At 36.4% G+C, this 15,321-nt stretch overlaps 1 protein-coding gene across 3 annotated transcripts in view; it reads left to right on the plus strand.

The window, feature by feature from the left end:
* The first annotated feature begins 1,792 nt into the window (after positions 1-1,792).
* The window catches only part of SMARCAD1 (SWI/SNF-related, matrix-associated actin-dependent regulator of chromatin, subfamily a, containing DEAD/H box 1), a 75,903-nt gene continuing 62,374 nt past the window's right edge, over positions 1,793-15,321 (plus strand). The window contains exons 1-2 of one of the 3 annotated variants that reach the window (XM_063107593.1): positions 1,793-1,849; positions 2,464-2,704. In XM_063107593.1, coding sequence (XP_062963663.1) covers positions 2,515-2,704 — 190 coding nt within the window. In that variant the 5' untranslated portion in view covers positions 1,793-1,849; positions 2,464-2,514. Of the gene's footprint in view, positions 1,850-2,006; positions 2,188-2,463; positions 2,705-15,321 lie in introns of those variants that run through there. The other 2 variants (XM_063107594.1, XM_063107591.1) reach the window with 2 other exon arrangements.

Consider the following 15,321-nt stretch of genomic DNA (forward strand, 5'->3'; position numbering starts at 1 on the left):
TCAAATAAAATACAGGACACCTTGTTAAATTTGAGTTTCGGATAAACAACAAACAATGCTTCAGTAAAAATAAATTCCAAATATTGCATCAGACATACTTACACTAAAAAAAGAATTCACTGTCTAAAATTTAAAGTTAACTGAGCATCCTTTTTTTTACAAATACGGCAACCCTAGTTGGGGTCAGAGTTGGACATTTGAGCTAGGTGTCCATACACATGAACACAGGCCCTAACAATATCAAATTGAGCAGGAGAAGGTGACACTGGGAAGGCAGAATACATGGGACAAACAATTCTCTTTGAATCACTCACATTTTGACACAGTAGAAATTCTAAGTTCAACTTGGCTTACCTGGTCATTTTCGAAATAAGAAGAACATATTTTACTTTTACATTTTGTTAGCTGTATTTATAATGTTTAAATATTTAGACATATGGCATGTGGGTCTCCATTTTCACTCTTTCCCCAGCTGTACAAATGTCAAAAGGTGGTAGTGTTGCAGAAAAACACCCTTAGACGTCAATATAATTGTTAATCACATTTAAAGAATGAGGAAACTAAGGCTTAGAGATGTTATACAAATCGCCCAGTCATTCAGCTAGTACAGTCCATTTTCAATCTCAGGTCTCTTTGATTATAAAGCAAATAGTTTTCATTACCAAAAATAATTTACTACTTATAAGAAAATATATTCTTTTTTTTTTTTTTTTTTTTTGTCTTTTTCGTGACTGGTACTCAGCCAGTGAGTGCACCAGCCATTCCTATATAGGATCCGAACCCGCGGCGGGAGCGTCGCTGCGCTCCCAGCGCCGCACTCTCCCGAGTGCGCCACGGGGTCGGCCCAGAAAATATATTCTTTGATCATATCTTTTAACATACATGCATGAAGTTGAGCCATTTCATGGGATATCAAGATAGGTGTAACGGAAATCCCGATTATGCAGGCTGTGACCCTGATTTAATGAATACAGACATTTGATTTTATAAGTGTGACCATATTTGATAAAACTGTGGTTTAGCGTTATAATTATACAATTCACAACACAGATTTATAAAACAGAATGCCAATTTAAGTTTACAATGGCCCGTGTATACGGCAGGATAATTATTTGTAGAAATGCCTTTTTAAAGGATATGCCAACCAGGAGATCAAATTACAACTCAGAAAATTGCCTTTCTAGTCTCATGTTGGAACAAAGAGAGTAAATATTGTTTAGGTATCCCATCAAGATAGGTGTTCCATCAAGATAGGTGAATTAATTGTCACATTCCACTGTAAGAATAATCCCACCAACAGTGAGAAGGCAGTTCAAGTGCTCTGAAGTACAACATCCCTGGGTTTTTTTACCCCTAAATAACTACTTAACATTGCAGGCCTCAGTTTCCATATTTTGTAAAAACAGATTTTGTAAGGATTGAGATTATACACTTAAAACATTTAGCACAATATTATTATTATGCTGTTTATATTATATATTAAACATATTAGATAATATATAAAATATATATTAATTATATAATATTATGATGTTATTTACTGTCATCGTTCTATTTGACGACTCTCTAGCGAACCTGGAGAAACAGAACAAAAGTGCAGAATAATCCCACCATTAGAACCAGGCAAGGAGGCGGTACGAATTACCAAGACAACAGCGCGCGCCTAGACATTTTTCCGCTCGCCTCTCTTGGGAAGAAAAAAACACAGTCTGCGTGTTGCGTCATCACTACGCGCTCGGTAGGTTTCTCCGTGCCGTTTGGTAGGTCCCGGCCCGGCTACCGTCGACCCACTCCAGGAATTATTTTCTTCTTTTCAGCCTTTGTTACATTGCACTGAGGCTACAAGGCCGTAAGTATTGATGGAAGAAAGAGAGTGAGCGAGGGAGCGAGCGTTAAAAAAGATGCTCAGGCTTTCTCTCCACCTTTGAACCTTCCTGTGCGTTCTTAATCCTGTCAGCTTCCTCTCAGCTGGGATCGCGCCGCGTCAACTTCCGGGCGGGTGCCCGCCAGCACGGCCTCCGCCGCTCCCCTTCTTTGGCCCCTTTGTGTCCCCGCAGTGTCGTGGCGCGGGCCCTGGCAGGTCCTTTGTCGAGGCAGGGGGCACCGTAGTGCAGGGAGCCTCTCTCTGTGGGTGGGCGCGCGGCCCACTGGGGGGTTAGGTTGGGGAACGTGCCTGAGCGTGCTGGGGTAAGAGGAGGTTGCACGAGGGTCAGCTCGTGGTTTGAGTAAAGAGGGTAGGGGGGAGGTACGGACGAAGGGGAATGAAAAGCAGTAGAACTTTTAAAATATACTCCTATCCGCCTTCTGATCGGTGTGGCCTAACAATGAAGCGCAGCTATCAAGGTCCTGAGGCACTGGCACGTTTGCGGGCCCTTTATTGCCTTGGAAATTAACTATGTTATGGCTTTGTATTTTATGTTGTTTTCATGGCCTTTTTTCCTCTTTTTATTTTTTCCCCTGCAGATAGTTCATTTAAATCCCCCTACCCCCTGGGGTGGTGGTTTCTACACCAATATGAATCTTTTCAATTTGGACCGTTTTCGCTTTGAGAAAAGGAATAAGATTGAGGAAGCGCCCGAAGCCACCCCTCAGCCCTCCCAGCCTGGCCCTTCTTCACCAATTTCTCTTAGTGCTGAAGAGGAGAATGCTGAAGGAGAAGTTAGCAGGGCAAACACCCCTGATTCAGATATAACTGAAAAAACAGGTGAGTTACAATATTGCAATTTGATGTGGCATCAAAGAATATTTTTAAAAGATGAAAGGCAGAAGGTATTCTAATTTTTATTCTTGATGCATTGTCCTCCAGTGTGCCCTTTTAAATACAGCTTTGGGACTGCCATAGGTACTATGTCCATTCTGAGCACCCCATCCATTATTGTTTCACTTTTATATAGAGTTCTTGGAAAATGGCACATTGATGGAGGTTGAATCTGAATTTAAGTCATCCTTAGGTCAGAATGGTTGCTACTGGAAGAGAAATGTAGCTGATTCAGTCTCATGATAGGTTTTGAGTCTGTTATTTGGCCAAACGTTTTCATTCATTCCAGTATTCCTTCAAAAAAATCACCTACTGTGAGGCTAGACATTGATCAAGGTGTCTGAAGACAATCCCTATGCACATTCAGATATTGCCTCCACTTGACTGTCTGGATATCCCCAGAATGCAGATGCATAATTGGTATTGTTTATAGTGAATGAACCATTTTCAACCATATCAGCAGATTATCACAGATAATAGGATTTGAGAATAAACTATAAATTTATATTTTTGTTCTATTCTGTGTTCGTTGAACAATTAACAGAGGAATATATTTGAGCTCTATGTTTTAGGCATAGTGCTAAGTGCTTCACATTCTGTCATTTAATTTGCACAATAATTCTACAAGACAGGTATTATTATCAACATTTTGCCGAAATGAGACCCAGAGAAGATAATTTGTTAGGAACTTGGTAGAGTCCGAACTCAACTCGAAGCAGTCTGCTTCCTGAACACAAACTCTTAATCGTTACTTTATATGGTTTCTTATGAAAGGTGAAAGGAATGTTATAAGTTTTATTTTAATGTTTCTTTCAGTAAGACCTTTTTTTATGCAAAACTCAGTATCTCACAAGCAGCTTTTAAATTAATGTGGCCTGAAAGCTTGTATGTATCACCCTTGGTATCTTTTTTCTGCCATGCTTCTATTTAAATGTAACAATGATGGTAGATTCCCTAGGAGTTATCATTAGAGTAACATTTTCAAATATTTCAATATAATTGGAACTTGGTGGAATGATTTGGTAGATTGGATTAAGAGGTAGTTAGGAGTCTTCGGATTTTATTTGTCTTAGTTTTGAACTTGTCTAAATGCAAAAGGGAACAAGTGAAGGATTTTAAGTCCGGGGTGACATTCCTGTGTTCATTCTTTCAATAGATACTTGATTTGCATAACATGCTGTGGTTAATGTCTGAACATCCACGTACTTTAATGTTTTCCAGTGAATATATTCATCTGTTTCTTATGTGGTTAGACAAGGAAGGTCAAGGTGTAGGCATGGGGTTTTGAGTACTTAGATTAAATAATTCACTTAAAATTGGGGGTCCACAATTTTTTCACCTCTAAAAGCACTTTGTAAACTGGATTTCAATGTAATGTTTTGTTTATCAGTATGGGTAATGTGAAATTCTTAATTGCCTTTTCTAATCAGATGTTTTTTTCCTTTACTTTTTTTTCTTTCTAAGGACACTCCACTCCTTTTCTGTTTATTGGGACTTCTTTTTATACATAAGCTCCTCTTAGAAACAGATTGCTTTAGTAATCACATGGTCAGTCTGGAGAAATATGAAAATTAAGTTTGTTCTAGGAATGATGAGAATGCATTCTAGTAGGAATGGCATGCTTTGCTTTAAAAAATTATTTTTGTTAATGGTTCTGTGAATTTTGGAGAATTTTGAAAACCAAGGCCGATAACTTTAGACTTTATAGGTACTAGGCATCCGTTAAAGACTTCATAGATAGAATGAGAAAATGAAAGTTCTTTTATAAAAAAAAGTCAGTCTAGCAGTATAGAGTACTGTACATTGATAGAGGGTAGGGTTTGTAGGGAGAGAAGTCATTTCGGACGCTCTTATAATCTGAGCTTAATAATGATAGTAAAAATGGAGAAGAAAGATGTGAGAGATTTTCAGACTAATCTGGTGGGAATGAGATAAGATGAATGTTAAGATTTTTAGTTTAAGTAACTGAAAAAATAAATGATTAGTACTGTACATCAGAATAGGTAGGAAGTACCTATTATAAGCTATTGGGATGCCTTTAAGAATTCAAATAAGAAACCAAGGCCCTGCCCCCAGCTCCTAAGGCAACTTGGAGAGTAGGGAAGGATGCTAAATTGAGTGTTGGACCTGTGAAGAGGACGAGATGTCAGGACTGGAGATGGAGATTGACAAATCATCAGTAGGATAAGAGTATTGACTTTACTACTTTAATCATCATATGGTAACATTTCATACTGCCATTATGGGATAATACTATATTAGTTTATTTACAGTAGAGTGTTAGGGTCAAAGTCAGGTTATAGGACAGAAATTGTATGTAGTCAAAATTGCCGGTAATCACTCTTTTTCAACGAATGCTGTTATTTTACCTGATGTGAGTTAAGACTTTATTTCCTGCCACTCTCCTTGAGTTACTTTGCCACAGCCACATTGTTTCTTGAATATGCCAAGCAAGATCCCATCCCATCTTTGCTTCTTCCAATTTGCTCTTTTACCTGGAACACCTTCCTGCTGATATTTGCATATAACCCAGCTCTTTCATTTCATTAGGTCTTAGTGAAATGTCACCTCTTTGTTTAGAAGGCCTTCCCTGATCACTCTTTTTGAAATAGCAGCCCCTCTTCTCTTCCCCATCCCTCAGCTTTACTGTATTTTTCTTCATAGTATTTATCATTACCTATCATTATATTATATATTTGTGTCTCCCTTGTTAGAATGTAAGACCCATGAAAGCAGCATCCTTGTCTGTCTTCTTCATCTGTTTATCCCCATTGCTCAGAACAGTGACTGGAATGTAATAGGCCCTCAATAAATGTGTTGAAGTAAGGATTATTGCATGATGAGTGGGTGATGTTAATACTTTATATGTATTTTTTAATATCCTTCAATCTTTTTATAACCTTGAAACAGTTCCCTAGCCATCAGGCACTCATTAGCCATGGATACTTGAATGTACTTTTGGTATAGTACAGGCTCCCTAATGCCCATCTAAATTTACATTAGCTTTTGGATTTGAGGGCATACACTTAACTTGTGCCCCCGATTTATTTTACTTTCACAGTGCTCAGTATCATCAATGATTGTTATTTACCCATTATTTCTCTTTTTTCTTTGACTTTGGGTGCACAGAGTGTTTGGAGAGATTAGGATAATGGCAGATGAGTGAGAGAGGAGAGAGCCTACTATGCCTTATGCATTAAAAATAATAGGAATAAAAGAGGATCCTCAAGGAGCATCAGGAAGAAAAGACACGTAGATATGTAGTTAAAATAGTGTGATGTAATAAATCCTATAATAAGGGAAAATATTAAGCAAAGTAGGGTCACAATCTATGACTCACAAATGATTAAATTATCCATTCTTCCTGGGGAGGATTATGAAAAGTCAGAGAGATAACCTTTGAAGTGGACTCTAAACAATGAAGTCATTGTTTATTGGTTAAACAAATGATGAAAGGGTTGAAAATACATGTTGCCTTGAAGAATCTGTGGTATGTGTATGGAGGGCGGAGAGAGGAGGATTATCTATGGAGGAGGAAGTTTTGACAATATAGATAAAGCCAAAAGAAATTTAAACTGCTGGATTGAGAGGTGCCTTTATATGCTATGCCAGGGAGAATGGATCTTATTTGGTCCTGTACACTGTAGACATTTCAGTATGAAAGACAGTAAACCAAGCATTTGTATTAATTGGAGCCACTATGTAGGAAAATGACAGAGGAAGCAGTTTAGGGGAATTTTATATGACCCATATTTAATGGTATTTGGTGATCGGTTAGTTGAATACAGAGGATTTAAAGGAAATGCGTATGTTCCTTTCTTGGTCAGCTGGGTGATTGCCACTATCACCTGAATTAGGAGGTAGGTATAGGAGAAAGGTGCTAAACATGTTGAGTTTGCATTACCTATCATATTTCAGTAGCAAGGTAGTAGATGATTGAACATTAGAGCTAGAAGCTCAAAGAGTGGTCTGAACCTGAGAAATCAACTTGGGAGTCATCACTGTGTTAGTTAGCAAAAAATGTCCTAAGCGGGGTGTACAGTAAGAAACATCAACATGTGATGATTGACAAAGGCAGGGTAAACAGTGAGAGATATAAAGGATGACTAGAATAGTCATAGAAAATGATAGTATCCTGGAAGCCAAAGAAAGAAGAGTTTTCAGCTTGGTAGGTAGTGATCAATATCAAATGCTATAGAGAAGTCAAGTTGGATGGGACTCATCAAAGACCAGTTTCCTTGGAAATTAAAAGTTACTATTAACCTTTAACAGTTTCAGTAGAATGGTTAGGAGATGGGGAGAATATTCTTTCAAGAAGGGAAAAAGAGAAACAGCTTGATAGGGAGGCCATATCAAGAAAAGATGTTTCAGGTTTGTTCAAAATTGAGCATGTTTGATATCCAAGGAAAAGAAGCTAGTGGAGAGGGAAAGGATGAAGGGAGGGAGGTATCTGAAGAGAGGCATGAAGGGATTGGGAACTGAAGCACAGTTGTACTGTTTAACTATGCAAAGGAATAGAGACACACTTTACCTTGGGGGGGAAATATTGAAGGAGATAAAAATAGATGGGTTCATAGATCATTTTGACGTAGGAATAGAGGAAAGTTCTAGTGTATGCTTGATGAATTTATTTCTTGGTGATATAGATTCAGTCCTCTGAAGTGGTTGCCACTTCAAGGTGGTTGTCATGTTGAAATAAGTTGTTAATAAGCAAGACATTTTAAGAATTATACCAGTTATCAAAAAGAATTCCAGAGAGCATTGCTCTGCCACATACAGATTGCATGATCTTGGGTAAGACATCACTTTTTTGGATTTCACTCTTTGTCTCCCTTGCCTAGAAGTTCTCTGCTGTCCTTGTCAACAGTAAAATGGATATGATCCTTTGAATTATGAAGCTATATGTATCATTTTAGATTCACAATTCTGTAACCATTGGGCGATACTCAGTTTTTTTAAGTGTGTGTGGCCAAAATGTGAATCATCACAGTATCTGTAGGTAGTCATTCTTTTTTCTTAATGTCTACTAATGTTAGTTGAAAAGCAGTGCTTAGTAACAGGATTAGTGCTGAATTGTCTGATAGTAAGTATAATAAGTACTTATAAGTAAAAATGTTAAGTGCATTTAAATGTACATCTTTTGTCTGTGTTTTCCTAAACTACATTTTTTACTTGCCATGCTTAGCTATTGTTTTCTTCATAACAATATGTTACATAAAAAGTTAAACGATACAGCATTGTATAATGCAGAATCTTCCTTGATCCTTGTTTAGTTTTCATGTTTATTTTTCTAGATATTTTTTCTCTGTGTATATAGTCCAGGTTTTTATTTTGATTTTTAAACAAAAATAGCATTGTATTACATATGTATTAAAATGTAACTTACTGTTAATTAAAAAGTAGATTGTCTTAATGCTTTCCATCTCAATCCATATACAAATACTATACCTCAAATTTTTTAAGTGACTGCAGAATGACTTATAGAAGTATTATAATTCATATAGTTTCCCATTAATGGTCATTAGTTGTTTGGGGCTTTTCAGTTTTTTCTGGTATCAAAAGAATGCTATAGTGACCATTCTTTTACATAGATATTTTTGCATGTGTATAATCTGTGGAAAAATTCCTGAAAATGGAATTGTCAGATTAAAGGGACTATAAGTATTATTTTAGTTATTGTCAAATCACCGTACACAAAAGTTTTACTACTTTGCACCAGACAACAGCTTGGTTTTCTGATATCTGCTTTTTCTTACCTGGGTAAAATATCACAAACCTTTTTAATCTTTAACAGGCTAATAGGCAAAAGTATCTTATTGTTGCTTTATTTATTTATTTTTTTCCAGTGTGGGACCTGCCAGCAGCCTACAGGCATAGAGACTAGGCAGTGGTTTGGGACCACAGTTTGCTCTGGTGTGGGGCAGTATGAGATGTTGCTTTATTTTTTTTCTTTATTTTTAAGGTTAAGTATGTTTTCATATATGCATTAGCCATTTGGTTTTTCTGTGTTCCTTTATGTTTCTCTCTTTTTCTGGTAAATGTCTCTTTTCTGATAAATAATTTGTAAGTTTTTATTTATTTATTTTAATTCCATGTCTTTGTCCATTAGGGCTGCTATAACATGCTACCATAGACTGGGTAGCTTATAAACAACAGAAATTTACTTCTCATAGTTCTGGAAGTTGGAAAGTCCAAAATCAAGGTACCAACAGATTTGGTGTCTAATGATCTTTTCACTGTATCCTCACATGGCCATATGGGTGAGGGGTCTTGGCCTTTTTTATAAGGGCACTAATGCCATCACCTTTGGGGTTAGGATTTAAATTGTGGTCAAATATACATGAGATAAAATTTATCATCTTAACCATTTTTAAGTGTACAGTTTAGTAGGGTTCAGTACATTCAGTTTAGTACATTCACATTTTAGTGCAACCAATGCTGAGAACTCTTTTCATCATGCAAAACTAAAACTCTTCACCTATCGTACGTCTATTCCCCTTTGCCTGCTCCCCCTAGTCCCTGGCAACCAGCCTTGTACTTTCTGTCAAATAGAACTTCACTGTTCTAGTTACCTTAAAAAAGTGGAATCATACACTATCTTTTTGACTGGCTTATTTCGCTTAGCATAATGTCCTCAGGGTTCATCCATGTTGTAGCATATATCAGAATTTCCTTCCCTTTTAAGGCAGAATAATATTCCATTATATGTAAATACCACATTTTGTTTATCCATTCATTCATCAATGGACACTAAGCTTGCTTCTATCTCTTGGCTATTGTGAATAGTGCTGCTCAGAATGTATCAATGTACAAATCTTTTCTAGATTCTGTTTATCAGTTCTTTTGGTTATATACTAAGAAGTAGAATTGCTGATAATATGATAATTCTATTTTTAATTTTTTGAGGAAACTCCATACTGTTTTATATAGCAGCTGCACCATTTTACGTTCCTATCAATAGAGCATAGGATTCCAATTTCCCCGCCAACACAGGGTTTTTGTTTGTTTGTTTGTTTTTGTTTTTGTTTTTGTTTGGCAGCTGGCCAGTATGGAAATCCAAATGTTTTCTGTGTTTTTGATAATAGCCAACCTAATGGGTGTGAGATGGTATCTCGTGGGTTTTATGAGGGGTTTTTTGGTTATTTTTTCTTTTTTGGCCAGTACGGGGATAGATCCCTGGACGTTGGTATTAACAGCAGAATGCTCTAACCAACTGAGCTAACTGGCCAGCCCCTTATGTTGATTTTTAACTTTAAACTTCATCTGAAATTTATTTCTTTATAAGTACTATAGAAATAGTGATATGTTTTTCTTTTTTGCATTCAGCAGTCACATTACTAACCTGTCAGTTGTCCCAGAACCATTTATTGAAAAGTCCTTTTTCTTACGTTAATCTGTCATCATTATAGTCTAAATTCCCATGGGAATTTAGGTTGGTGGTATGGCTGAAAGTCCCAGCCCTCTAATCATGCCTTGGTCTTTTCAGCGACCATTCCCCCATCCAGAAACTATCTATGGGTCCCCAGCCAGGTCATCTAATTAACATGCAAAAGACACTCTTATCGCTTTAGATATTCCCAGGATTTTAGGAGCTGTATGCCAGGAAATAAGGATGAAGACCAAATATATATTTCACAGTATCACAGATGTTGATAAACCAAGTGTAGGAATCACAGTTTTATAAAACGCTCTGTGAAAACAGGGTAATTCTAGTCTGTCATTATTTTACACTCTTGGTCTTTTCAACACCTTTTTTTTTTTAGTCCAAGTCTTCAAAACTGATCAAACCATTTGTTTATTTTTTTTTTTGTCAGCTGTCCAGTACAGGAATCAAAACCCTTGACCCGGGTGTTATCAGCACTGCGCTTTCACCAAGTGAGCTAACCAGCCAGCCCAATGCCATTTATTTTTAAAGTTATTTCTAGTATGATATAATTTCTGGATCTTTCACTGTTCTGATTGTGGTTGTTTCTTTAGTACTTAGTTACACATAGTATTCTTGATGTCTCAGCTGAACATGCTAAGAAAATACCTTAGACTGGGTAATTTGTAAATAACAGAAATTTATTGCTCACATTTCTGGAGGCTGAGAAGTCTAAGATCAAGGTGCCAGCAGATTCAGTATCTTGTGAGGGCCTGTTCCTCACAGGTAGTGCCTTCTATGTGTCCTCAAATGGTGGAAGGGGAGAACAAGCATCATTGGACCTCTTTTATAAGGGCACTAATCCCATTCGTGAGGGCAGAGCCCTCATAACCTAATCACCTCCAAAAGGCCTCACCTCTTAATAACACATTGAAGATTATGCTTCAGTATGAATTTTGGGGGGACATGAACATACAGACCATACTATCTGATATGACATGAACATACACAATACAGTGAGACTAACATTTTCTATAATATGAATAGTGCTTTTATTTTTTTAAATGCAGTGCTAGACTATATTCCTGCAGTCAAGCATTGCTTAACTACAGGGATACCTTCTGAGAAATGAAGATACGTTGTTAGAAATGCATGATTAGGCCACTTTCATCATTTTGAGAACATCATAGAGTGAACTTACACAAACCTAGATAATATAGTCTGCTGTAGACCTAGGCTGTATACCCACTGCAATATATTCGGTCCATCATTGCCCTTTGACGCATCTTTGTGCACACATGACTGTATATTTGTATCTTTTGGGCCATTAATCTGTTTCTATAATATTAGTTTACTAGATTATTTTAGTTGTTGTAGTATTATAATATATATGGTATATCCTAAATTTTAATGTGTTTTTGGTTTTTTTCTTCCTCTTTGACCTGAAAGTTGGTTAGAAGTGGTTTCTGTGGAGTTTTTTCCCCCTTTTTTAAAATTTCCAAGTGGAAGAAATTTTGATTGCATGTTTTTATTAATATTTACTTCTCATTTCATTGTTTTGTGACCAGAAAATGTGGTCTGTAGTATTTCTGCCTTGGGGTATTTGCTGAGATTTTCTTTGTGATCTAATTTAAATTAATTTCTGTATAAATTCCAAGGGTGCTTGAAAAGAAGATATAATCCAAGGATAGATTTAATCGTATGCTAAGTAATAGATGTGTTTTATTATTATTTTTCAAACTGTGGATTACAAACACTTATTGTGTCATAAATAAATTTGGGTGATCCTGACTAACTATACACTATATAGCTATAATCTTTTATTTATTTATTTATTTTTTGGCTGGTAAGGGGATCGCAACCCTCGGCACGGTGTGGTCTGCACCACGCTCAGCCAGTGAGCGCACCGGCCATCCCTATATAGGATCCAAACCCACGGCCTCAGCACTCCCAGTGCCGCACTCTCCTGAGTGAGCCATGGGGCCGGTCCTAGCTATAATTTTTAATGAAATAGAATAAATAGAAAATTATCAAAAGTTATCACTTATAGTAAGAGCTTCTGAAACTTTTGTTTCAGTTATACCTGTCTTAACAATTTGTGTGTTTAGGGTCATAATCTAAAATGTGTCTCTTATAGAGGGTCCCAATCAAAAACATTTGTAAAAATGTTCTACATCTTATTTATTTTTGTGCTCTTTGCCTTATTAAGAGCTTAGAGAAGAGAGTTAAAACTTCATATTTGTCTCTGTTGACTCTTTGCCGTATATGTCCTGTAGTGTGAATGCATTTTATTATTACTATGCAGTTGAGATATGTCAGTTCTGTTTTTACTGTACATAAAATTGCTGTTGTTAGAAAGTACCTCTCAAAAGTTTAATGCTTTGTCTTGTCCCATATTAATAACATGACTTTCTTTTTCTTTACATTTTTAAAATTTAAATCTTTACTCTTTCTTTTGGCTTAAACCTGAAATGTTCCTTCCTTTTTTTTTTGGCAGCTGGTGAGTATGAGGATCTGAACCCATGATCTTGGTGTTCTCAGCATCATGCTCTACCAAGTGAGCTAACCCGCCAGCCTTCTTCTCATTTCTTCTTAGAATGATGTGTTATCATGTATTTAGTATGTTCTTTCTTTTTTTCTTTTTTTTTTTTTTTGGCCATTGGTTAGTATGGCAATCCAAACCCTTGACCTTGCTATTATCAACACAGAGCTCTAACCAACTAAATTAACTGTCAGCCTCTTTTCTAGAGCTTTCATCAGAGAGATAGTTTGATTTATCTTTTTTAAGAAGCTAAAAGTATTTCCCTGTCTACTGTGACATTCAAATTAAGGCTGTCCAGATTTTACAATATACCTTTTTGGTAATAACCCTTTTAAAAGGACAAATATATGATGTGTTTTAGTTGGTATCTAGAGGAACTGCCTTGAAAATCAGTTGCCATGCTAGATTGAACAGTATAGAGCAATATGTGATTAAAATACCAAAAAGTGCAGGCTTTAGTAAGTCTGCAGGATAGGTGTAAAGGTCTGTGTGTTTTTATTTTACTTGGTAAGATTGCCTTTATTTATGTATTATCAAATTGATTTAAACTTTTTCTGTGTGAATTCATAATCTCCCAGTAGTGTTTTTGTTTTTGTGTAAGTGTTGATTTTGGACCACTTGAACAGCAAAATCATTGTAGGCTGGAATGTTTATTTTGTTTCATGGTAAACTTAGATATGAGAGTAGGTACAAAGGTACTGGAAAAACTTGGGATATAAAATTGTCTCTCGTGCATACCGCTAATGGGAAATATCATTTGGAATTACTTCTTGGAGACTTGGAGTCTTCTTACATATGGTAATGAGAAAATATCATCTTCTGTCTTTAAAACAAGATTGCCTTTTTATTTATTTATTTATTTATTTTTGTCTTTTTGTGTGTGTGTGTGACCGGTAAGGGGATCGCAACCCTTGGCGTGGTGTCGCCTGCACTGCGCTCAGCCAGTGAGCGCACCAGCCATTCCTATATAGGATCCGAACCCGATTTGGCGGGAGCGCCGCTGCACTCCCAAGCTCTGCACTCTCCCGAGTGGCCCACGGGGCTGGCCCCAAGATAGCCTTTTTAATTGCTTGTATATGGAAGGACAGGCTGTTTTCCCTCATGTTCATTTTGCATTTTACTTATTCCTCTCTCCTGGCACAAATTATGTCTCATAACATAGTTATTTGCATACATGGCTACTTGGCTCCTATTAGTTTCTTTAGAACAAGGTGAACCATAGCTTGCCTTTTATTTCTTTATATCCCCCACCTCCTGGAACAGAACCTTAAACACAAAAGGCATTCAGCATATGTCAGAATTGAGTAGTGGCAGATGTCTTTTCTTCATAATTGTTTCTGCTTTTCACTGTTCTTTCCTCCATTTTTGTGTTTTTCTTTTTTGCTTCCTGTCTCCTTTATGATGCTGCTTAAAAGCACTTCTTTGGTTCAAAAAGAATCATTGCATCGGGAATATCTTTTTAGCCATTGGTTCTTAGCTGTTTTTGCTGTTGCTTATTTCTAAAAATAGTCTGGATGAATAAATCTAAGTGTTCAGCACTATTCTAATTCTAGATTATTGACTATATTGGAAAGTTTATATTTCATAAATAAACTTGTATGGCGCCCATCAGTTTTCAGAGAGTGGTCTGTGAACCTTTGGGGGCGAGGTTCCCTAACAGTCTGTCAGGGTGTCCATAAGGTCAAAACTATTGTCATAATTATATTGACATTACTCTCCTTTTCTCTATTGATATTTGGTCTGATGGTGCAAAAGCAATGGTAGAATGAATTAAGCATGAATTAAGGTGATGCTCCAAACTGTTCTCAAGGTCATTGTATTCTTAAAATTTTGTAAATGCCAGTTTCACTTAAAAAGTCCTTGATGAAGCAAAACAAATTATTATTTTTATTAAATTTCAACTTATGAGTAGATGTCTTTTTAAATGTGAAGTACCCTTTGTATACCACAGTACAGCAGTTATCTCAAGAGGAAGCATTTGAGCAATTGCTTTGAGTTAACTAGTCATTTTTTTCATACAACACCATTTTTACTTGAAAGAATGACTGGTAAACTGTGGTTATAGAGACTTAGGTATTTGGCAGATATTTTCTCAAAAATGAACAAAATGATATCAAAGAATGCTACACAGTATTTATTGCCAGTGATTAAATTCTAGTTTTCAAAGGCAAGTTTGAATTTTGGAAAACTAGCATCCACAGCTGTGAATTTGATAGCTTTCAGATACTTAGACATTTCTAATGAGATCAGTGGTGATATTAACAAATGTAATTTTTTGGATGTAACATCATGAAATGGGTCAACATTTGAAAGATGGCATTACTCTTCTGGCAGTGTTACAGAATAATGCATGAGTTAAAGGTCCATTAAAGTGTAAGATAGACCAGTGGGTTTCAGTGTAACAGAATGCAAAATGTTTTTTCATGTGGTTTCAGATTCCACATTGCAACTAACCTTTAAGAAATTACTTACTGCCTGTCAAGTTTCGGTTTAGTATTAAATAAGAATATCTACAGTAATCTAAAATGACTATGAAAATACTCCTCCCTTCTCCATCTACATAACTGTGGCATGATTTTTTCCATAAATCTAAATGAAAACAATATACTGAAATAGATTAAATGCAGAAACAGATATGAGAATCCAGCTATCTTCTGT

This window comes from Cynocephalus volans, chromosome 9 (genome assembly GCF_027409185.1).
Source record: "Cynocephalus volans isolate mCynVol1 chromosome 9, mCynVol1.pri, whole genome shotgun sequence".
NCBI classification, from domain to species: Eukaryota; Metazoa; Chordata; class Mammalia; order Dermoptera; family Cynocephalidae; genus Cynocephalus; species Cynocephalus volans.